This window comes from Myripristis murdjan, chromosome 17 (genome assembly GCF_902150065.1).
Source record: "Myripristis murdjan chromosome 17, fMyrMur1.1, whole genome shotgun sequence".
Taxonomy (NCBI): Eukaryota; Metazoa; Chordata; class Actinopteri; order Holocentriformes; family Holocentridae; genus Myripristis; species Myripristis murdjan.
Genome location: NC_043996.1, coordinates 20442273 through 20467041, shown reverse-complemented (window position 1 = coordinate 20467041; position 24769 = coordinate 20442273). Strand labels below are relative to the sequence as shown.

At 42.1% G+C, this 24769-nt stretch overlaps 2 protein-coding genes across 4 annotated transcripts; both read left to right on the top strand.

Moving 5' to 3' along the window:
- The first annotated feature begins 516 nt into the window (after positions 1-516).
- On the top strand, positions 517-3199 carry aqp4 (aquaporin 4). The gene is made up of 4 exons (XM_030074533.1): positions 517-928; positions 1054-1218; positions 1855-1935; positions 2922-3199. The coding sequence occupies exons 1-4, from the start codon at positions 545-547 to the stop codon at positions 3192-3194; spliced, it is 903 nt and encodes a 300-aa protein (XP_029930393.1). The 5' UTR covers positions 517-544; the 3' UTR covers positions 3195-3199.
- Positions 3200-10921: 7722 nt separating this feature from the next.
- kctd1 (potassium channel tetramerization domain containing 1) lies at positions 10922-24519 on the top strand. Of its 3 annotated transcripts, none has more exons than XM_030075524.1 (5): positions 10922-11196; positions 17218-17396; positions 18634-18778; positions 20728-21033; positions 23257-24519. In XM_030075524.1, the coding sequence occupies exons 1-5, from the start codon at positions 11188-11190 to the stop codon at positions 23416-23418; spliced, it is 801 nt and encodes a 266-aa protein (XP_029931384.1). In that variant the 5' UTR covers positions 10922-11187; the 3' UTR covers positions 23419-24519. The 3 variants fall into 3 exon arrangements, with proteins under 3 accessions (XP_029931384.1, XP_029931385.1, XP_029931383.1); XM_030075525.1 differs by lacking the exon at positions 10922-11196 and adding an exon at positions 11637-11698; XM_030075523.1 differs by lacking the exon at positions 10922-11196 and adding an exon at positions 15726-16285.
- Positions 24520-24769: the final 250 nt, after the last annotated feature.

The window sequence follows — 24769 nt, the reverse complement described above, 5'->3', positions numbered from 1 at the left end:
TTAACGGGGGCAGAGAGTGGGAGAGCCTGTAATTGCATTGGGTAAGTTTTAGGAACGCTCAAAACAAATACTGACAAAAGTTGGTTGTGAAGTTTATTTTTTTTCTCCCTGCAGATTTGCTGGGGAAAAAAATGCAGTTAATATTAAATAATTAATGTTGACAGATTTTCAAGATGTATCTCACAGATTTTTGAATTGCTAAACTTATTTTCTACTGTCTGATCAAAAGGGGTATTTTTTTTCTGCAGATTTCACAGAGTGACAACATTTAAGGTATATGGTATATGCTATGACATGAGTGCTGTATGAGCCTACTATATGCACCATGGTTAAAGATGGCTCTGTGTGGCACCTTGTAATGGAAAGTCACTGGCTTAAATCCCTGGTGGAGATATAAGTGTTGTGCCCAGAGGCAGCTGTCCTGATAGGGTTCAGTACATTTCCAGCCACATGTGCAGACCAGAAATACATAACCAGGCTAATCATTTTGCTCATTATTCTTTTTGCCAGGAGGTGCCTGTCCTTGTATAACTGTGAGAGCATAATGGTGGCATTTAAAGGGATCTGGACCAAGGACTTCTGGAGGGCTGTGTCTGGAGAGTACCTTGCCACTCTAATCTTTGTTCTGCTCAGCCTGGGCTCTACCATCAACTGGGCTGCAGGCGAGGAGAAGCCTCCCCCTGCTGATCTGGTCCTCATCTCCCTGTGCTTTGGCCTGAGCATTGCCACCATGGTGCAGTGTTTTGGTCACATCAGCGGTGGACACATAAACCCAGCAGTCACTGCAGCTATGGTTGTAACAAGGAAACTGAGCCTAGCTAAGTCAATGTTTTATGTGATGGCTCAGTGCCTTGGGGCTGTTACAGGAGCTGGGATCCTCTACCTTCTCACACCTGCTGCTGTTAGAGGGGGCCTCGGTGTCACCCAGGTAATTATCTAACCTGACAAATTTATAGTTGAAACTCTAAAGTGTATAATACATATTCCTGCAGTTAAGAAAATTAAATGTTCATTATGAGAAGTCATTTATCAGTAATTTCTTCTGTTTCCAAGGTGAATTCTCAGATCTCTGTTGGACACGCCCTTGTGATCGAGCTCCTTATAACATTTGAACTTGTCTTCACTGTCTTCGCCACCTGTGATCCCAAACGCACAGACCTGGGTGGTTCTGCCGGTCTGGCCATCGGCTTTGCTGTATCCATTGGTCACCTGTTTGCAGTGAGTATCAGCCACTAAGTTAGTTTATGGGCCACATATGGAGTAGCAGATTGGGAACTGAGATTACAAAAACATCCAAGCCCTCTTTTCACATTTATATAAAATACTTGCATTCTCAAACACATTTCAAATGCAAACTTGTATATCATGCACATTAAACAAAAAAACATTTTAAAAAGAGCAGGTGCATCAGTGCATGGTTTTCTTCACTGTGCAATTTTGTACACATCTCACTGATTCACACCCACTTGCACATCTTTATTGGAGACTGCCATTGCATGGCAACCAATCCCTGGAGGGGGGACTCCTTGAATCCTGCAGGCAAATAAATGCACAGGGAAATTGATGTTACCTCTCATACTGCTCACTGATTTTTCCCTGCATCTGTGCAGTGCAATAGACATTTTCCTGTATCATGATTTGTGCAAGAATCTGTAAACTAAAAGATAACCGCTTTATAAATGAATGAATAAATGAACAAATGGTTTATTTTTGTGTCTTTCCAACAGTCCAAAGACACAAAAAATAGAAATAAACAGTACAAACAGACTCTACTGCAAAAAAAGAAAAGAAAATGATGAGACCTTTTAGCAAAAATTCCAATAATAAAAATAAAAACTATTCTTTGTCTTCTAGATCCCTTACACAGGAGCCAGCATGAACCCTGCTCGTTCCTTTGGGCCTGCAATGATCATGCTTAACTTTGAGAACCACTGGGTAAGTGACAGCACAAATTGAATTATCTTTCTTGCAGGTGGCCCAAATATTGCCCATTTATTGGCTACTTCTATTTTTTGACACTGACTTAGTTGGCTTGGCCATGCACCATTTCCTGTATTTATGGCAAAGCAAACAACCCTTTGCAGTCTAGTAAATCACACCGGTTAACTGGTTCAAACTGAACCTCAGTTTGCTGTGTCAAAATGCAATGAAATATTTATGCCTTGCAGCAGGTCATGATGATATTATTTTTAATGTCCCGAGGGGGGCAGGCTGTACTACAGTAAGCTAGGTATGGTATGCTGAAACCTGGTAAGGTCACAGTTAAACCACCACGTCAGGACAGTGAAGACATATGTGACCTGGTGGCACCATCAAGACAATCTTTACTCCTTTCCTGTCTGACATGAGGACTCCAAATGGAAAGAGAGAAGCATCCTGGAATGCTGTGCATGCCCATTAAAAACTAATGAATTAATGATTCCATCAAACAAGAGTTAAGTCCCACCAAATTGCTGATTTATGACGTTGCTTCGTAAAAATAAATAATAGGGCACTGGTTAATGCGATGGATAGCATGAAATCCCAATGGCAGCATAGCATATTGCATTTCCACTCTTTTTTTCTTTTTTTTTCTTTTTTTGTATCCAGGCAATTATATCCACTGACGCATTTGCAGACAGCAGGGTATCATGCATGTGAGTGTATGTGGTGGGAGGGTGTGCAACTGGTACTGTCGCTCCTGGTATCATGTTCAGATTGGCTGTCTCTTGGTAGCAAATGCTTGTCGAAGCGGACTCTGAGCTACTTGGCTCCTGTCAGGGTCATCATTACTAAAGGTTTGCCCTCTTTTCCCATCTGTTCTCTAACAGAGCAGGACAGTTTCGTCGGAGATGCCACTGCTTTATTATGTTCAAACAGTTCCCAAGGACACAGATTATCCAGGTGACTAATTAACGTGTTTGCCTTTTCCTTAATGGTAGGTGTATTGGGTGGGACCCATCCTGGGAGGCATCCTCGCTGCTGGACTGTATGAGTACCTGTACTGTCCCGACCCTGAGATCAAGAAGAAGCTGAAACAGGTCTTCCAGAAAGACTCGTCGGGGAAATACAAGGAAGTGGAGACCAGCGTGTATCTGGGAGAGCCGGAGGACATCGCCATCAAGTCGGGCTCCATCCATGCTATTGAGGTGGAAAAATCGGAGAAAAAAGATCCATTCCGGGACTCGACGGGAGAGGTGCTGTCCTCTGTATGACTATCACGTGCACTGGAGATGGAGACCAATCTGTAGAGCAGATTGGTCTCCATCCATCTTGAACTTGTCCTTCTCCAAAGACTCTAAAGCAGAATATGGCTTCTGTCAACGCCTGAGGTTTCACACCATCGCCAGCTGTATTATATTAGCCTAGAACCAAAACTCAGCAATGTGATGGCAATGAGACAGCACTGCTCAATCTGACTGTTCGAGTAGCCACAAACATCTCTTGTCTTTCTAATCCTACTCCTCAGGCCCACAATGGTTCAACAGCTGTGTTGGCATGTGGCACACTGCAGAATGACAACCAGCAATACACTGTGGCAGGGAAATATGTGTAGGGTCAACCAATTACGCAGGGTCATTACGCTGAATTTGAGAAGTAGAGAAGAAAATGCTGCCTTGTTATTTTTGGATTAGTGTCACATTCGGTCCATGTACTACACATGTAATAACATGAGAGATTTTCCTTGGGATCATTAACCACATTGCAGGTCTTGTGCTTATTAGCAGGCTTTATCTGTTGTATTAGAGTGCTCTCCATTTTCAGAGCACCAATCAGGGAAACATCCAATCAATGTATTATGCAAACATCTTTGTAAAAGTCTATTTTGACTTTCTATTGTGTGCTATGTCTATGACCATCTGGTGATATATTTTTTTAATTCTATACTGTGATATTGTGCTGTTTTTAGATTTCCTTTTCTAGAAGCAAATCAGTTCTTCTGACACACCTTTTTTTATTGCATTTTATGATTTTACTGTGTTTTCATAATCAAGTGTTTAATTTATCTTTGATAAAATAGTTGGCTGATCTGTCCTATGCATGACTCTGTGTCCAGATGCTCTTACTCACTACTGGATTTCATAGCTGGAATGATCACAGACTGGAGGTAACATTTAACATGCGTGTGTAAGAATTTTAAGTCACCACAATAAACTTTTTTTTTCATTTGCAAGTCATTACAAAAGCTACTTTATTGGCATGTTAATTAATATGTGTGCAAATGATTGCAGCAAACACACTAATGAGATATTGCCGCAAAAATACTGCATGTCACAAATTCACAGTGGGCTTGTGATTTTACATTAAGGCCTTCTACATGTTTTGTCGCTTCTTTCTGGTAGTAAAAGCTCGGCAGTGGGAAGAGAAAGACTGAGGTCAGTGATGGATAGTCTCATCTACCTTGAGGTTGTGTCTCCCAATGGCCAGATAAATGTCCATGGTGTGTGTTCCCTGTGAGTTAAGTCTCTGAGAATAGCTTCATGTAATCTCATTCCATCAGCAGAGAGCGCAGGAAATGGTACCACTTTGTCATATGAAATAGAGGTGATCTGTTATATCTGTACTTTATTTCCTTTGCAAAAAAGAACAGGTGCGGTCCCATATCCTTTCTGTAATGGCGAGGAAATGATGGGCGCCACTGATCTTGCCGCCATTAACTCTAGTCACCTATGTGATGTAACTATATTGTGTTTGCAGGGCTTGAAAGACAATATAATTCAGATATTAAATCAAAATTGTTCTTACTCCTACGCACCACCACCACTTTACCCCATCCTCAGATCGCCGTCTTCCCTAACTGACTGCAAGTTTTACATGTGACAACAGCATCACCTACTGGCCAAAGTTACACACCTACCGTATAATAACTTGTATGTTTACATTTCTCCAGGGGAGGGCAGCCACGAGCCTTGTATGCGAGGGTTACACTGTGGATGTGGGCAGGCCTCAGAAACTATAGTCAGCTTTAATCATAAGTCTATACCACATTTCATTTGAAATTAGTCCAGGCCCAGTCATTAATTCAACTCTACACCAGAGGATTAGGGATCACAAAGCCCCATGACAGGGAGCCAGTTCTTGAATACATAGCTTTATAATTGCCAATCTGAGTTCATTATTGGGTTTTCAAAAGCATTTTGTCAATATTCCCATAGTTTGGACTGAAGTAAATCAACACTATAACATTTGCAGTATAACACGTTAACGTTTTGCAAAAAGATTAAAAAGTCGCTAAGCTTATTTTCACAAAAGGAAGAAAGAACTGCACTTTTTTGCATTATAAAGTTGCTGACACTTTCCATGAATTAAACTCCTAAAATGCTATTATTATATGAGTTTGCTGCAGTCCTAATGAATGCCGTGCTTTCAGGGCAAGTCTTGAAAAGGGACATCAGGGAAACTCTGAGCAGCACTGTCCCTTACCTGTGGGCACGCTGCCTGAATCCCTGAAGGCATCGGTGGCTGGAGGCCAGCACTCTCTCAGCTCCCCTTCATCATCTTTATAGCCCAAATAAATGAGTACATAAATCTGATGTTCCATGCATCGACTATTTCCTCTTGGGACAGACAGTAGGGAATGGGCACTCGGTTTTGATTTATAGACCTTGGCTCATCTGGGGATTAAATGGAGGGAGACAGGAGAGAAGAGCTGATTGGATTCTGGCTTTGTTCCAAATTTAAGCTGTTAACACTGTGGCCAGTAGGTGACAAAAAGTAAAATGTTGGAGATTAGGAAAGTGGTTGCACGCGGCGGCCCTCCCATGGTATCTGTACACAGCAGGATATTGTTGAAATTTCTCAGGATTTATTTTCACACTGCAAAAGAACTCAGTGCAACGCTGTCAATCACACACTGGAACGTTCTCAGAAAAATGTCCTCTCTGCCTACTGAAAAACTTAAAAAGCTTATGCCAAAACAAATACAAAGTGACAGATAAATGACTTAACCAGTTCTTTTTCAGCAGTTTGGTTGTTCACATCACAAATGGCCTATCAGCCAGTTGTTCAGCATAAAACTGATATAGCACTAGATATCTCAATTTCTATTTACATTCATAGCATACACTAATAATGGATATTGTCACAGCTAAAGCATCATTTGCACATCATACAGATGCGAGCAATGTATATCTCAAGCTGCATCTTATGGCTGTCCCTTCAAGAACAGATCTTCCTATGTCTTGTATTTTCAACTTGAAAATTTGGATGCTAAATTCCCAGCATACAACAGAAGGGGCAAAAGATAAAACACACACCTTAAAGATCATTAGCAATTAATATTTGGGGATTCATGAAGAAAAACAGCGTTAAACACTTGTTTAATAATTCATACTATAAACAAGAAAGTCTCCCACTTCCTTAATAATTTAGACGTAAGCTAATGTTGATTTATTCAGGAAGGTCTCTGCCACCAGCACCGCCTGGAGTGCCCAAATTTGAATTAAAGTAGGACAGTAGCAGGCGAGTCTGTAATAACATTTGTATAATTTTATTATTGCTCTGGGCTCAGTTCATTTCCTCCTCCAGTAGCTGCGTGAAATTGTTTGATTCTGGAAACCGCCTTGAGTCTGCGGCTGTGGGGTTGGAGGGTGGTACAGGAACAGGAAGGCATGCGACACACTCTCTGTCTGATTCTCTGTCAGACACATAAACACAGGCACACAACCACATTCACACACACACACACACACACACACACACACACACACACACACACACACACACACACACACACAACCATACATGCACACACACATACACACACACACACACACACACACACACACACACATACACATACACACACACACAGTGAGAGAGAGAGGGAGAGAGATAAATAACTTTGTTATTCAGGGTTTCATAATACTGTTACATTGGCTCACTTAATAACTCAATCTGTCGAGAGAATATGATTGATATCCTCACTCACCTTGTCGCTTATGATAAATATTTTACTGTGTTTATGTGAGGTAGCTTGGAAACTGAATAACCCAGGCATTCATTACATTATCAAATAATGTAAATATGAGATTTTGTGTTTGCGTCCCATTTCAGCGGGGACGTTGCCATTCCTAGTTAACATTAGGAAAAGATGTCCCTTACACTTCCTGTGGAAAGATATTGTGAGGCACCTGAGCTGATCAAATTCCAGCTTTTTCTAACTTTGACACTAAAATATATTTCATTTCATTTGGCCTGTGAGAAAGGAAAATAAATAAATAAACAAACAAACTGATTATCATTTGGAGGTTTACTAACCTATCAAAACTTGGTGGTGTGATTTCTAGTTTGCGGTGCTCTAACTGCATTGCAATTTTGTTTACCAATGATAGGACTTTCATTTCCAAAATGGTAATTTACAAAACTCTGATTACTCTAACACAAACAATCAAGTTTAGGAGGTATTAGCCCATGTAACACACACCTGAGACCCCGGTGGCTTTGAGACAGGAAGGGAGGGTGGAGAAGTTCTGATTGGTTTCCTCAGGGCTCAGCTTCCAACTTCCCACCCCCACATTCCCTCACTGCCTCACCCCACCACCCCTCCTTCAATTCCTTTATGCAGAGCAGCCCAAACTGCAGTTTGATGAAACACATTTGTTTGACTTAACTCTTCCTTCGCCATCATGGCCAAATCTCGAAGGCCTGGCGCTCGCTGTAATGTGGCCCATCAGCAATTGGGTTAATGAGAGGATATATGTACAACTGTGGGACTTGACCGGAGGAGCTGTTTTCCATTTGGGTTTGGTCTGCCCGTGTTATTAGGGAAACCTTTATTATTGTTGCCCTCTAGTGGGAACCATATAATAGGATTACATTTTATTAGAGCCTTGCAGCATTACCCAAGCAGCCCCCTCCTCTTGTCTCTCTTCCCCTCATAGTAGTGTCACTGGCTCCTCTGTCCACTGTGGGTGGGGTGGGTGGGTTCAGGCCTTAAAGGGAAGCCAGTGAGAGGGGATGCAAGTGGTCCCATGCAGCTGGGATCCTATATTCATCTGAAGCAGTGAGGTGTCAGTGGAAAGGCTTATTTTCAGATTGCTTGTGTCAAATTAGAAAAGTGCAACTATTTTGGTTGGCTGAAAAGAAGCAAAACTGTCATGTGCACCAAGTTGCTATATTACTGTAAGCGTAATAACACAATTGAAATAGAACAGTGACACTGCACTGAGTTTGCACGCTGGAAGTTTCTGAAGTGGAACATGGACAAAGACACTGCGCCAGCAACTTTGATCAAATTAATGCTGGTTTCTTCAACGTTACTGACTTTACTGGATGAACAAAAACTGTCCTCTGTCATACAACGCTGTTTTTAATGGTTCACCTTCCGGGGTCATACCTCGTGGCGTTGCCGGATGAAAACTGCAGCTATGGAGACATCCCCTAGAGTTTAAGTGAATTGTGCCAAAGATAATATTTGATGAACGGCTATGGCTTAAAACTGTTCAACCCTGCAGGGCAGATTGAGTCAGGTTCTGGAGCAGTTTCAGCACTTTCCCTTATCCATCCCACTCTCTTACATAACCACAGGCCATTATAGGGGAGTGGTGAGTACAACAGCAGTCATTAACATGATCCCAGGCAATACCAGCATGTCTCATAGCACTCACTGACTTACAAAGACGGGGTAAACCAGTGTCAATCAGTAGAAAAATAGAAGATAAGGCTTTGTAGGTGCAATGCTTGTGACTAAATGAGGATGAAGTCATCACTGTTCAGATGGTTCACCCACTTAAAAATGATCTGGCACTGAAAATCATGATCGGGCAAAACAGTATCTCAGCTCTGAATTGTATGCACACTTTAGACAGTGGAATACACATGGAGACAGCAGAAAGCCTGTATTATATTTAAAAAAAGAGTTCCCCTCTCAGATTCCAGATGAAAGAAGTGGCAAAAGAGTTAATTAGCAATGACATTTATAATGGCTCCTTATGTATTTGTGAAAACGATTGCTTTTGGTTTGTCGAAGTTCCAATAAGTTAAACCAGTTTTCCAGAGAGTTGTAAAACTATTCCTCTCTCCTGCAAATGCATTTATAGCCCGAGCTATGATGTCATTCAGGCAGTTTCTGTTTGGGGCAACTCACATCTGCAACCAATTTGGATAATTTGTCCACCAAAATGTGGTGTAGTCAGTGCTTGCCTGCTGTTGCTGCTGTAGCAGCTAAGTCTACATCCAAGGAAAATACACTCCTTCTGCCACGGCGTCAGAACAATGGCTTTGTTTCTGGTCTCAAACACCAGACGTATTCAAAGATCTCCACTGGTCAGTTTCAACAACATCTGACGCATATTTTGAATACTGAAGACAGAGGACCCCAAAATGAATGGGCTCCATTTGTGTGGAAAATGGATAACGTATGGGATTTTAAGGCCTGGGGTGCTCTCAGTTTGCTATAGTTTGTCAGCCTAACGGCACAAAACTGTGTGTGTGTGTGTGTGTGTGTGTGTGTGTGTGTGTGTGTGTGTATGTGGTTGGGGTAGGGGGTGGGGAGGTGGGGTAGTTGTAATGCAAGGCTTGCTGTTTGTGCGCCAGCCGGTAACCTCCAGGGCAAATAACTTCATCGCAACACTTTAATCCTGTGTTTGTTTTCCTGTGGGACATGGTGGTCAAACAGTGGAAAGTTTAATAGTCCCTGGATTGGATGGACAAGGGATAGCCGGCCCTTCCTCGAAAGCAATTTTTGTTATCTTCCTTGTAACATGCTGTGAAAAGCACACTCTTTTGATGACAAGAAGTTGAACATGCTGTTGCATGCATGCATACATTTTGAAGATATGCATCGGTCCCTGGCCCCTTGTAATAGCCTTTACACTGTATGTATAATACTCATTACTGAAGTAGGCATCATTTAGACTCAGTTTTCTCACATGAACACAGCCCATATATAAGTAATTGTTTGTGTGTGTGTGTGTGTGTGTGTACATGTACATATATATATATATATATATATATATATATATATATATATATATATATATATATATATCTTATGTCTGCTACAATGTTACAATGTTACAATAACATGACCAACATAACCAAATAGGTTTGGTTTGCTTTCATAGCTCTTGTCAAAAGTTGATGCACTCAGCAGTAGGGGGCGAAAGAGTGGGTGCATCAGCTCTATCCATGTTATTATATGTGGCATGTTAAGTTAATAGTTGAGTCTGTGAGCAAGGGATAACTGTCTCAGTTGTGTGACCAGATGTGCACAAAACAGCACTCATGACTCAAGCAGAATAATTAAGCATGTTCTCATTTCACCTATGAAGGAATTTTAAAAGAGGAATGGGTTATAGCCTGCAATTCCTTCACTGTCTGTATCCCCCAAGTGAATCTAAAAGCCTCAGAAGTGCCTCAATCTTCCTGAAATCATGCATGGTTGAACATTTGAAATGAGCTCGCACATCAGCCTCAGGCACTGATTCAGACTTGATTGGGGCAAGGCAAGCTGCAAGTGCTTATTTATACAACTACGTCATTTGGAGGTTGGCCAAAGGGAGGAAAGAGGCAGAAAAGATTACAAAGGAAAAAACTACACTGTGAGAATTTCATTTACCACATTCCATTAATTTAATAAGTTGACTGTAGGCTAATCAACAAGTTGTCTGATGCTCATGCAATGTGCATGGCCTGTGTAAGGAAAGAGTCTAAAAGATAGGTTACCCGTTTGAGAGGTAGAAAAAAAAAATCAAAGGACTCCACCAACAATCTATATAATTATCATCATCTGCTGCTTTTCCTCCCTGGCAAAGAAACACTCCATCCATTTGTAGAAATCGCCTGGGGGAACGTTACATCAAAACTAATCATAACGATTAAAATCAGCCTCTCTCTGCGAGAGGGAGGCAATAGGCAAGTTGGAGGCAGGAGTGAGGGTGTTGTAAATGCAGAAAAAAACTACATTTCTTTATTCGATTTTATAAAACATAAACTCAACAAAGACCGAGGCACTGCTCTGCTGTGATCTCTCCCTTTGCTCGGAGTTTTATTCTGCAGATTGGTTTAGACTGGGGCAGAGACATGAGCTAATTGTATCCTGATCTTTGCCTTGAGGGGTTTCGGAGCCCTGAAGCAAGTATTCTCTGTATTTTGTTCTGTCTACCTTAGCCAAGCTATTGCATTTCTCACTGGTGTAGGAAGAGAAGCAGATCGTGGGCCAAATCGGAGGGAAAAGGTGCACAAAAAGATACTTTGTGCCGTTCTATGTTCCAGGTAAGCGGAGATTTATTTGGTTTGCCATTATTTCCGAGGCTGGATAGACTGGGACATTGAGGCGCAGCCGCTTTTACGCATGTGCCAGGCGATTCGAGCGGTACAGTTCTTAAAAATATTTAACCACTTCCTGGCTATTGTTCCTTAGTAACTGTACAAATTTATGCATGTGACTATGTTGTGTCTATGTTGAGGCTCCCCTGAATCTATCAGAGTAGCGGATTATATACGATCATGTCGAGCAAACACTCCAGTTGTCACCCGTGTGAATTCGCTCCTGGCGCGTTTCAGCTCCAAACACATTGCCGTCTCCGTGTCCCTGTTGCGGTATAAGTTGCCCGTAACTTACTTAAACAGCGTTTGTCGTCTTCATAAAGGCGTTCCCCGACTCAGTTTTGTCCTAAAACAGTTTCATTTCCTGACTGCCCCAGATCGTCTAATGAAAGACGCCATTGTGGAGTAATTTTGCCGGAGGGGTTTTTCTTATTTTGTAAGACAGGAGGTACCTATTCTACACACGTCAATGCAGATTCTGTGAATCATCTATTAATACAAGCCGTGGTTTTGTTAAGGCGATCATATCTAAGCAAAGTAAGACAAAAAACGGAGCAAATTTTGTCCTCTTGTGTCTCTGACCTGTAACCGTGCGCAATGAAACTCCAAGGTTCAAATGCGAGACTGTAGTTTTATCAAGTGCAGGTCTGGATTTCTGCTGGCTTATGTGACCATATAGCATGTATATACATTTACAGCGTGTACTGTGTATAAAGTTTACAGGCTAAATTTTACATACTAATCGAAGGATGGGTAGATCATGTAGGTTGGTTACTTTATTATTTCCCAAGGCACTGTAGAGCGGGCTGTCTTGTGCAATTTAATGCTTAATACAAGCATTTTTTTTTTTTTTTTTTTATTTAAACTAAAATCATGTAATCCTCTAAGTTCGTGTCACCTGTACTGAAAGCCAATGCTCCATTTTAGCAGTATGAAAAGGCGCACGCATCAGTTGGGTTTGACTGAGATGTTGGTTGTAAGGACTGGACACTTGATGGCGCTGTAATCGCAAAGCCACAATCAATTTCTTTTCACTGCATCTCCTTTTTTTATTTTGATGTCCAGATATTTTTTTTTTTTACTGACACTACACTTTACAAAATCGTTCTGATGTAGCAAATATTTATAGATCAGGTCAGTCATATAAAATGTGTCAGAGTTGCTAATCAGTCAGAGATGCCTTGGTAGAGGCGTAGTGTAAAATTTGTAAATCTTACAAAGAGGAATATTGCTTTCTTTCAGCTTAGGGATGTGGATTTGCTCTGCCATAGGACAGTTTGGTCTGTACCAGTGAACATTCACTACTGTTTCCCACAGCCTGAAGCAACAGAGAGTTCATCCCACCTCCTAATCTGTGATGTCACGCTGATGTACAAACTACTCCACACAGAGTGATTTTGAAGAGGTGGATGAGGTGACTGACTCTTTCAGCAGGCTGCTTGTAATGATAACAGGCTGTGATTATTTTTCTGTCTCAGAAATGTGAGAGCATTGCTATGATAAATTAATCACCTCGCAGTAAAAGCTGAAACTTTGTATGACTTTAGAGAATTGGCCTTTTATTCATAGCTAGTACCACCACCACCACCTCTTCAACGTTTTTGTCTAAACTGGTTTAGTGATGAACCTGGGGTTACCGGAATGCTCTGAACGTTGTATACATTCCTGCATTTGTTATCACAAACATGCTTAGCTGCTTTGATCTTACTATAACTGAGAAATATGTTAGGCTGTAAATAAATGAATGCACAGATACAGCCAATGAAGTTATGAAGCTGGCATATAGTGGAGAGAGAGAGAGTGAGAGAGAGAGAGAGAGAAAGAGAGAGAGAGAGAGAGAGAGCGAGCAATAGTTTCTGTGTGCAAAACCATATTGACATATTGAGTAACAGCTTGTAGTTACATATATATATATATATATAGACTATTATATGGTAATAATGTCGTTTTATTTATATATAGTATATTATAATGCATTAGTTAACTTTGGAGCTGTGTTTTGGCACTTAATGCCTAATGCCCATTCATAAAATAATGCAAGTCCCACCAGACAGTCAGAATCCAGTATTCAAAGCCATAGTGTGATGACAATTGATATCCGCATTACTATTTTTTTGGCACATTTTTACAACCTGCAGTGAGTAAAGTTAACCGAAAGTGTGTGTGTGGACATTTGAAACAAATGGCCATAGGCGACGAAGCAGAGACAACCCATCCAGATTATGTAAATACCAGTCTGCCTGCCTCCAACTGAATGTTAATGCTCTGATCTGAAATGCTAATGGTGTCTAGTGTGATATGTCGAAACACTGAACAGTTGCATTGTGGGATGGAAAATTGAAAGCTAGTTGCTGATGATGATCCCAATAGGCCCTTGTATTATTGCAGTGTTGGTAAAGCATAAGCTGATGGGAGCAGATCCTTATAGTACCTCTTACTTTTTGAAGCATTACTTCATTAGCTTATAGCTCCATGTCTGCTAGAGATGTAAAGGAAAACGTTAAAATGATGATTTTGCATACAAGGCTTACCATTAAATGATTTCAGACGACTGGAGGAAAACAACAGGGGTAACTAGAGCAGCCTAAGAACTTGAGGCTTTGATGCACTGTGCCTGTTTTGGATTTATTTGAGCATATTGTGGTGTGGACGCCATCAACAAAATTACACAAGCTGGGTAAACAAGCAAGCCACTAAATACTGAGAAGTTTCAACTTTGTTTCACAATAGCTGGGGACCTGGGAACATAACTACACACGCAGTCACATGTGAGATGCCTCGCACACAGATTTTGCAGCACGGTGCCAAGTTTATAATGGCAACAGGTAGGAAAGCATGTAACAGTGGATGGTCTACAGTGCACTATGTGCTTCCTGATAGATGCTAATGGTGCACTGACCTCTCAACTGTCCTGCAGGCACTCAAATGTAAATGTATGGGACAGAAATGTGATAAGTTGTCATCGGTCCAGGTAAAGGTCCTCAAGACATGTATCTTTACTCCCATCGAGCCAGAGTGATCGCATGATATAAGACCCCCCCCCTTCCAACACATATACACACACATACACACACACACACCAATCCACCCACCCACCCCCAGTTCTCTTTCACTCTGTCTCCCTTCCTCTCTTCTCTCTCACACAATTTTCCATAATGCCTTACAGATTTTACACTCAATCCACCTTTGCGATGACAAGGCTTTGAGGAAATCCAATTCCACCGAGCTGTTTTCAGAACTTGCTCTCCACAGACACACACTCACTCACACTCATGCACACACACCACCATCTCCACAAATTAGTCAGGGAACAAATTACCTGCATTCTGAGTGTGATCCCACGCACTTTGCCGGCTGCCTTACACAGGTCCCCTTTTGAAGAGCAGCCATGTGATTTCTCTCTCTTTTGCCCTGCAGGCCCCTTTGCCTTCTGCGAGGGATTCTGGAGTTGAATTTTAAAACTATGTATGGCTGCTGCCTGCGCTTATCAGCGCGTGCACAAACGGCATGCAAATCAGACCAGGATCACACACCGCATTGGAGGCCTACACTCAAAGGCAAGCTTAATTGCTAATTGGGTATCTAGGTGTGAAACTCACACTGCCAACGAGAGTAGAAATGTGGATGTTTTAAGGCCAGTGGTTGAACTAATTAATTTTAATCTGAATGTTATTAAAAATTGTGGATTCCCTGCATTTTCTAAGAAAAACAGCCCAAGAGAGTGCTGTGGCAATACTTTGAACAAGGATTGGACATATTGTTTGTCTGGTCTTGTATTCCATGATGTCATTAGTGTGGTGTTTTGAAGTGGTCATGTGGTCATCAGAGCTGGATTACACACTGTAATCATTTCACAGTAAATAATAGGTTTGTCTTTCATTTTAGAGACAAGAATAGCCAGTGGGATATCAATTAAAAAGTAGATGTTCCAGGCGCCTCTGTCTTCTCTGAGGGCCAGATTGCTGTTTTGGGGGATGCGTGATTTGGTACCTGGCTGCTGATGCTTATCAGTCTTTATTAAATCTACCACTAAATGGTACTTAAGGGAGAGTGTTCATTTTTTCCCTTCAATCTGTAATCAATGAATGCAGATAATTGCTCAGGGAAAATGCTATTACTGGTCGCTTTATGTGAGTGGAGGGGTTTTGTGATGGAGTGTGGAGACCAGTTCAGCTAAGGTCTGAGAAGAGGTCAGGGGAGTTGATGATATTTTTTTCAGGTGAGTGGGTCTAGTCTGCAACAGGAATGTGCTGTTTTAATGGCAGCCAGTCACTGAACATGTTTTGTATCCTATACTGGCACTGGACTTTGTGCTTTATGGGACTGCTGAAAGAGTGAATGAAGAGTGAATGGTGAATAAGCTGCTGCTGCTGCTGCATCAGATCCAGATGAACAATGGATAGCAGCAGCAGGAGGAGGGTGACAAGGCGCAGAAAGACTTCTTCAAAAGGGCAAAGGCCAGATGGCAAGTCCAGATGTGCGAACGTACCCGACTTCCAAACAACCCACACTAGCACTTTTGCGTAAACAAAGGCGCAGAGCGTTTTCTCCTAATTCTGAAAATGCGACACACAAACCTGCCATTGAAACAGCGACAGCCCAAAAGACCCGGAGGCAGTACAATGCTAATGTTGTCGGGGGCTTTGACTTCTCCCAGCCATTGCAAAGAAGCTGCTCCGTGTGACAGCCACGGCGCCGCTCTTCCCCCGGTGTGCGCTGCCCGTTTTCACGCCTCTCTAGATTTGTCAGGTGTGCCGGAGAGCCGACCGCGTGTATCTAACCTGAAGTCTGCGCCGTAATGGACGAAACGGATATCATGGACTTAACGCATCAGAAAGCGAGAAAGCGACCGCGTCCAATCAGTTCTGTGGATGAGTCCGTACACGCTTCCCTCAAACGACTCCCGATACGAGCGACGGAGTGCAGGGAGCCCTCGCTGATGTTTGCAGTCAGAGGAGATCCTGTACCCGCAGCATCTCTCAAGCAAAATGACCATTCTGTGACTTCCTCTCCGACCACAGTAATGCCAACGCAGGTAAACGCGCAAAGTCCGATCTTGTCTGGGGAAAGAAAAAGAGAAAGAAAAAAAGCAACAACAACTGAAGCCTAGTGGTCGACCTGTCACTTTTACACAGGAGCGAAAGTGAATACAGACTTAGGTTGTATTGAATGCAATGGTTGAATAGATGGTTTCCTGCCGATCTCAAATCCAGTGTGCACATAATTCACATTATGTTTCCGGGCATACACACTCTTTAGTTTGCTGCATTTTATTCTGCTTTAAAACCTAGACTTATTCTTTTTTTTTTTTCTCAGTATGTGTGTAAGTGCTTATACAATATGCTGCATGCAATATAACTTGCAGTCTTCAGTGGCTGAGTTGTAAGAGAAAGAAACGTCATTTCTGAATATTCTCTTCCCCCCTCCTGAAACTTTGTCAGTTTGGGGAAAAGACAATTTTGTTCTGTGGGCTTTTGCAGAGATTGCCTGCTAATTGTGTTTTTAGGTTAACAGGAGAAAATTCCTCTAAATCCTATTACATTATTCAAATCTAGACTGATTATTGCTCATTTACAATGGCTGTGAGATTGATGCTCCAAATTAATTTGGTTTTGGAGATTATTGCCCACAGGAATGAATGGCTGTGGATTGTGGCAACATTCAGGTCAAGGTCAGGCTGCTCTAACTTGCAGAGACAAACCTTCTGTTCCACTCCTGACTATGGAGTGTGTTACACTCCAGAAATTCTCAGATACAACAAATCTTCATTTTTAATAGGATCTCATATATCTAATAATGGACAGTTTTGGGAAATGTCACATGGCTCAGAAATTTCTTCAGCTTGAATGGCACATCTCGATCTGTATTTGAAAGGACAAATTACCATTCAGTTTGAATTCCATAATGTGCATTATACCTGTCTCTCTAAATGATGTGTTCCCTTTGACTTGTATTGTTTTGCAAAAGGATAATCGCTCCAGCATGTCCAGGCCCATGATCACGCGGTCACCAGCGTCTCCCTTGAGTAACCAGGGCATCCCAACACCTGCACAGCTCACCAAGTCCAACGCCCCTGTGCACATTGACGTGGGCGGGCACATGTACACCAGCAGTCTGGCCACCTTAACAAAATACCCAGAATCCAGGTGAGTCTGCCTTTAGCTTTAATGATGCGCTGTAACCAGTATATCTTGTGTACACTGTGTGGTGGATGTGAAGTTCATGAAGTTTACAGAGTATCTTGTGCTTAAATTATGTGGTATAGTGTTGTGGATCAGTGTCAAGTGCCTGTGTCCACTTTTGCTTGTATAAGGGAAAATTGTGGAGGATCCAGTGACTTACAGGGAATTCATTCTGCATGAGCCAGATGTGTTTATGCACATCAGTAGAGTTGCATCAGAGTTTCCTTGCTGTTTCATTTCTCTGACAGCACAAGCAAATTTCGAATCTCATCAATCACACAAAAAAATTCATGGGTGCACTGGATGGGAATAATTGCAAATTAAAGCAGGACTGGGGTCTATTTTGTATATTCAGTGTGTTTACAAAATGTTTAGTCGACATATCCTGAACGTCAGCGATATCAGTTGCTTTTGGATTTATCTGGTAGTAAGCACAAAATGGCTCCTTGTGATGTGAAGCCCATAGTTATTTTGAGCGGTAAACAATTTGTAGAGGCTTCAAGTCCAAAATGCAGAGCACAGACAAAAGCAACTCGGTTATTCTGACAGATGTCACAGCAGCAGTAAAGGGCCAAGGGGCATGGGGCCATCTGGAGGCTGGGAGGCCGTACTGTCGCCCCGAGCCCAGCCCTGAGGGTGGCACCCTGCCTCAGGCAGCCATCTACCAGCTGGCCCTGACCTCTGCATCAGACCACCTCCTCTTTCAGCTATGTTTGTTTGTTTTTTTCTCTCTTTGTTTCTTTCTCTCTCTTTCTTCCTTTTTTTCTCTCTTTCCCTCTTTCTTTCTTTCTTTCTGGATGGTGTTTGCAATGCATCAAGCTCAGTAATGTGTGCATGTCTGTGCAAAGGTGTGAAAAATATTTCAGAGCTTCAGAAATTGAGTGAGTCATACCCCTCTGCACATGCTCCCACCTCACTGTACCCATATTGCCTCTCTCTCTCTCTTGCACACACACGCACACACACATACACACACACATACACATGTACTCACACGCCCACTCTACAAGGTGCAAGAAACAGAAGCTCAGATGATGCCCATGACTAGGATATTAGATTCCACTTTAAATAATGTACCAAACATTTGTCCCATGCCATGATCAACAAATGCAAAATTCTTAATGTTAACATGATATATCTCTTCCCCTCCAACTCTCTTTCTACCCCCTCACCCCCACACCTCATCCCTCTCTGTGGGTAGAATTGGTCGTCTCTTTGATGGCACAGAGCCTATAGTCCTGGACAGCCTGAAGCAGCACTACTTCATTGACAGGGATGGACACATGTTCCGCTACATCCTCAACTTCCTCAGGACGTCCAAGCTCCTCATCCCAGACGACTTCAAAGTGAGTGGATGACTATCCCACAAACTGTTAAGTCCCATCATCAGCCAGTCAGCATTCCCACAACTTGTACATACAATGAATGCTAAGGCCGTGGAATGCCTTTGGTCACTGGGGCTCTTTGAATCAGTGTAAACGGTTCCCATGCAGGAGTCAAAATAATAGGCTTGTTCTGAACAAAGCTCAATCACCAGGATATCCTATCGTTATGTATTTTTTTTCTCAGCGCAAGCATGGGCACTCGGGCCCCTCCAGCTATTAGTGACCAAAGATCCTTCAAGATATGAAAGGGAAATCTAGACAGCGTAAATAAATAAATGGCCCGGCATTCATGGCCACACTGCATATGCTAGTTTTCTGAAGCTTTTTCTCGCGTGTCCACAAGAGGACGGGGTGATTCTCACTGTATCTGACACATTTGCATTCCGTTCTTCTTACTCTTATATGTCATTTAGTCTGTAATTACTAAACTTGCCCTGGGAGAAAACAAATAATCACATTATCTGATGGACTGTCCACAGTGTGACTCAATCAGTGGAAAGTATGTCAGCTAAAATAAGCAAAGACAAAAGACAGGCTCAAGTTCAGGCTGAGGCCAGATTCACATTGAGGAGATTTGGAGAAGAGCATGAGAACAGTGGAATGTGGTGTGATTTTGGCCCTGCAGTCCTCAGAGTAAAAGAGCTGCTCCTCTACCCTACGCAGCCCTGTGTTAGACGTCGTTCTGCATCTCTTCTACTCTGCATCTTTGCTAATTTTGCTGAACGAGTGTCTTGGCTGGGCTTTAATGCTTGTTCATGGGGAAGTGCAGTGTATTTTTGCAACCTTTTTTTTTTTGCCCCTTTTGCCGCGGATCCACATGAAACAGAAAATCACACCCTAAAACTAATTTGTTGTAGGTTATTCTGCACGCTCATATAGCAACGCAGCTTTCATGTTGTTAACCTGTTATATTCAATACAGTTTACCTTTAGGGGCTGGGTGAACCTTTTCCAACACATACAACAGAATTAGTCTCTGAAATATAGTGGCCGCTTAGAGTGGCCACTAAGATATTCTCTTTATGATCAGTGGTATAATAGTGACATGCATGGGAAAGTCTGTATATCAAAATATTTGCATTTAAATATCTGGTCTAACTCAAACTGGAAAGCCCTTTATAAATATTATATTGATATAACTTACATTTCATGTTGCAGAACCTTTCCATTTAACATCTTTTTTCAACTTCTGACCTTATGACCCCACAGCCATCACATAATGCTTTCAGTGTCACTTGTAATTTTGCATACATCATTTAGATAGTACTTAATCTTTTAAAATTGTACAGGTTTTCTGTCGTAAATATACTTCACCTATTCAAGTCCACTGTTCATTTGCTGGATCTTTGCTCCAGAAACTTCTCCGACAAACAAAATCAAAAGATTCACCTCGTCAGATGCATTTAACCTTCAATTAAAAGTGATTTCTTTTGCAACTCTGTAGACCCAGTTTATACTCCTGTCAGTTTATTCTTTGAAGCTGCAGCACGTTGACTCAGTTAGGCTACAAGAATTTTGTGTCTCAGGACTTGATATTTGAAAGATCTCGCTCTTACGCCTAGTGGCCTTTCGTTTATTGTTAATGTTGTTCACCAGTGAGCTATGTATTTCAGCTTTAACTTAGACAGTATTGATTCTTTAAAAAACTATTTCTAAATTACTCTTACTCTAGAAAGCTAGCATAATGAAAAAGCACTGCAGAACTAAGCGGCTTATTCAAAATATTTGAAAATGTGTTAAGTAAAAAAACTTGAACCTTTTTAAGAATGGTAGCCACTCCTTTCTCTATAAATTTTAGCCATGTGTTTGGTTTTACGAAGGTAAGGCTTTAGATAAGGGGGCAGTTTTCTCAGCATTGAGATGTAACTGCTTGTCCTAAGCTGCCACTGGTCTTTCTGCTGTCCCCTGCAGGACTACAGCCTGCTGTACGAAGAGGCGCGATATTTCCAGCTGCAGCCCATGCTGGCTGAGCTGGAGCGTTGGCGCCAGGACCGGGAGCTGGGCCGAGTGTCGCGCCCGTGCGAGTGCTTGGTGGTGCGTGTTGCACCTGACCTGGGAGAGAGGATCTCGCTAAGCGGTGACAAGGCCCTCATTGAGGATGTCTTTCCGGAGATTGGTGACGTCATGTGCAACTCTGTCAATGCTGGCTGGAACCACGACGCCACCTATGTCATCCGCTTCCCACTCAATGGGTACTGCCACCTCAACTCTGTCCAGGTAAGAGGAACATTTGGCTGCTCTGCGTGTATGGCAGTTTATGCTGTTATCACTGTGAGGCAATGCTGTGTGCAGCATCTCTAAATACGTATAGACACTCAAAAGTTAGGTAAAGTAACCCTCTCCTGTGATTTTTTTCTTCCAACCAAGTCAAATAAATTGACTAAGGTGATAATGTGCTCAATTGACGTTTTTCATCTTCTCTTATATTACAGAGTTTCAAATTTTTACTGATGACTGATAGCAAAGTCTTGGAGACTATCTAATCTTTTTTAATCTAATCTAATCATAAAAAACAGCCTTGCAGAAAAATGAGTTCTTTGATGAGTTCATCAAAGCATGGATTTAGCAAGCCATCATTATATACCAAGACCATCTTTACTTTTGCTGGGATCTGACTGGAATAGTGATTTCTGCTTTGGCTCCAGAGCTGACAGATGGTTGGCATCAATAGTTTTCATCCCCTGCGTCCCTTTGCAACACCCCTCGGTCACTCAAATCTTAACCACCTGGCCTGTGTGTCCCATGTGGGTGCAAAGACACACAAACACCAAGGTACAACCAAGATGAAGATGCCCACCAACACCCTAGTTTCCAACCAGAGGGATGATAGATTAGTGCTGAATTTTAAAATCTAGCAGAGACTTTTGTGAGCAAAATCAAGCTTTTGTATTACTCCCCCACCTCCCTGCCCCCCATCCCAAAAAAGCATATAGACAGGTAGATGGAAAGATGTTGTGAAAGTTTTTGTTCTAGAGCGATAAAGCTATGTTTTCAGAAAAAAAGGAGACCTGAAAATGAATTTCTCCTTAGAACTGAAGTACAGTTTACACTCATTATTTGGATGCCTTAACTTTTCATCAATGGTTCTTATGTATAATGGATTCCACACAAATCCATACGCTGCACAATCGCTGCCTTTTTTTTTTTTTTAAGCTTCTGCATCAAGAAATCTTCTGTGTTGTACCTGTAAGGGTTCTCTTGTTGCCACAAGCTGAAGAATCCATAAACTTGTTGAGCTGCACTTCTATATTCAGCCTGTACTTGGCCATATTTCCCCAATTATGTATTGATATTCCACTAATTCATTGATGGTAAAATCCTCAGATACACATCAATAAATGAAAGACAAGAGGCATATTTGAAAAGATTTCTCAATGATTTGGACCGTGTCTGCATTTGAGGAAGTCAAACCATCTATCTCCTTCCCCAAAAACACACAAACAAACCCCTCTCTGAAGTGTGTGAGCTGTGGAGAGAGAGCAAGAGTGAGCATGCTCCCTGGCAGGTTGTCCCCAGGCAGGGCCCATAATCCTGTTTGGTTATTAAAGCACGCCGGCGGTGGATGCTGTATCTGCGGCTAATGGAGGCAGGGCGGGGGTTTCGGGGAGGAGGAGGAGGAGGAGGGGGGTGAAGGGGAGCGGGAGGGGGGGGGGACACGCAGAGAGAGCTGCCAGCAGTAGGGGGACCTTTGTAGTTTTGGCGGAGGCTTGGGCCTGAGGGCTGGGGGAGAAAATGGGGAGAGGGGGTTTGCTGAGCAGCCCACACTGAGCCAAGTGGCAGGGAGAAAGCCTCGCTGCTCCCTGGGGCCTCTTCGATGGAATGTGATCCTACAGGCCCCCCGGACACGTCTGTAGATGTCTGCAAGGCTGCGGGATCAGGAACAACTACACACACATGCACGCACACATGCAGAGAGGCACACACACACCCGTGCACATATCCACCACCAGACAATGAAAACGAGGCGCAAGGCAAAACGAGGGGTTATTGGTTGGTTGTGAAAGGGGATGCATATTTTTTTTTTTTTTTTTTTTTTTTCTCATCCAAATTCCCATCACAGGCCGTATGTTGCAGCAGCTCACTCCCGGTGCTACTTCCAATGCTAGACTCAACGACATATTCACTACGGGAGTTCTGGCGGCACTCCAAATTCAATGCCTTCCATCTATGAAGTGGTACACAAAATGTTGCAAGGTTGCACTCATAATTTCCCACCACGGTTTACGGTGATTAGAAGACCTGGCTGACTTGTTTACTCTGTCTCTTGACCCATAATTCACCTTTGTTCTGCAGTGTGAGGTAAGGCTGATATAGCTGACGTACGCTAGGCACTGTCACCCAAATCTGTCGTGGAACATGCTGGTGAAGTTCTTCCCTCTGACGATTACCAAGTAACATCACTGACATCTTTCCCTCTCACTTCTGCTCCTCTTTTCCCAGGTCCTAGAGCGCCTGCAGCAACGCGGCTTCGAGATCGCCGGCTCCTGCGGGGGAGGCGTGGACTCATCCCAATTCAGCGAGTACGTCCTGAGGAGGGAACTGAGGAGGACAAGTCAGCGAGGACCCAATTCAAACAGGATAAAACAGGAGCAGCTGGACTAGAGACCTCCCGATCAGTAGGAGGTGCTAGACTTTTCTGTGGCAGCCGAAAGCTCAACACAGCAGAGCTCTGTGGACTCTGTTTATCTTTGTTTCCTTGTTGATGTTTTTGTTTTCTTAAACTTGAGAACCATCTAGAGAAAAAAAAAAAAAGAGGTGCAACAGGAGATTTTCGCCATAAGAAGATACAAGACATTTGATAAGTTGAGATCTCAAGGACATTTGTGATTGTCTAGCCCCCATAAACCGATTTTAAAAAGGATTTATATACGCTGGACCCCCAAATGAAGTTTGTTTTAAAACTTGGAGCCTACATTAGGTTGAATATGGTTTCTGTTCCCCCCCATATAAATTAAAAAGGCTTTATTGCTCATGTAGTATGTTGCATAGCCTGTCACCAGTGATTTGATTTTGTTTTCCCACTGGTGCATCGGCTAAGTCTGTTTTTATCTCTTCCTGTAAAACAAAAGGTCACAAATGTGTTGCTTACAGTACGGAATGTCTCAGTCGTCACAAATAATGCATTTCGACAGAAAAGTATCCATTTTTTTTAACTGTTTTTATTCATGATTAACATGATGTTGAATATTGTGATACCAATGAAGTGGTTTTTACTTTGATGGAAGTTATTTTATTGAATTATGCTATAAGATATAATTCACATTAGTATCATCAAACTTTTATGTAAAAGACCGTTCTATTCTCAGTAAAGAAAATACTTTAGTAAATTATTATGTCACATCATTTGCCTCATCGGGGAGTATGAACTACTAACCCCCATGTGTTACCTTGGGAATTATTTAATTGGATCATAACATCCCACTGAGTAATGACCTGTAAATTCTTTCTGTCATTGTATATGTGTTTGTGTTTTTTTACATTGAATCTTTTTAAAGCTAATTTGTTGCCTCAGACATGACTGAACAGATTAAAGCTTATTGTACTACCCAAATCCGAGATCACTTTTACTCTTAGCACATATTGATATGAAGTTGGATATAAAGTATTTCTAACATGACTGACCCACCTACGCTCCCTAGATTTGAATAAAGAGGAATGTAGCACAAAAAAAATGTGAAATAAATCTTAAACTAAAGCTCTTAAGGTGACTGCCTTTTGACTGTTTTTGTGTCGCTGTAGAGACCGCGTTCACATTGCTATAAATATGTCTGTCTTTCATCACATTTGGAGCATGGCTTTGACTTGTTACATGTTACATATTGATTCAAGGTTTTGTAAGTATTTGCTTCGTCTATTCTACCTGGACATTTTTTTCCCCCTCTGAATGATGTACACTCAGTGGAGAAGAATCATAAGAAAATCTTTTACATTATGTAGTGCTTTAGCTCTCTAC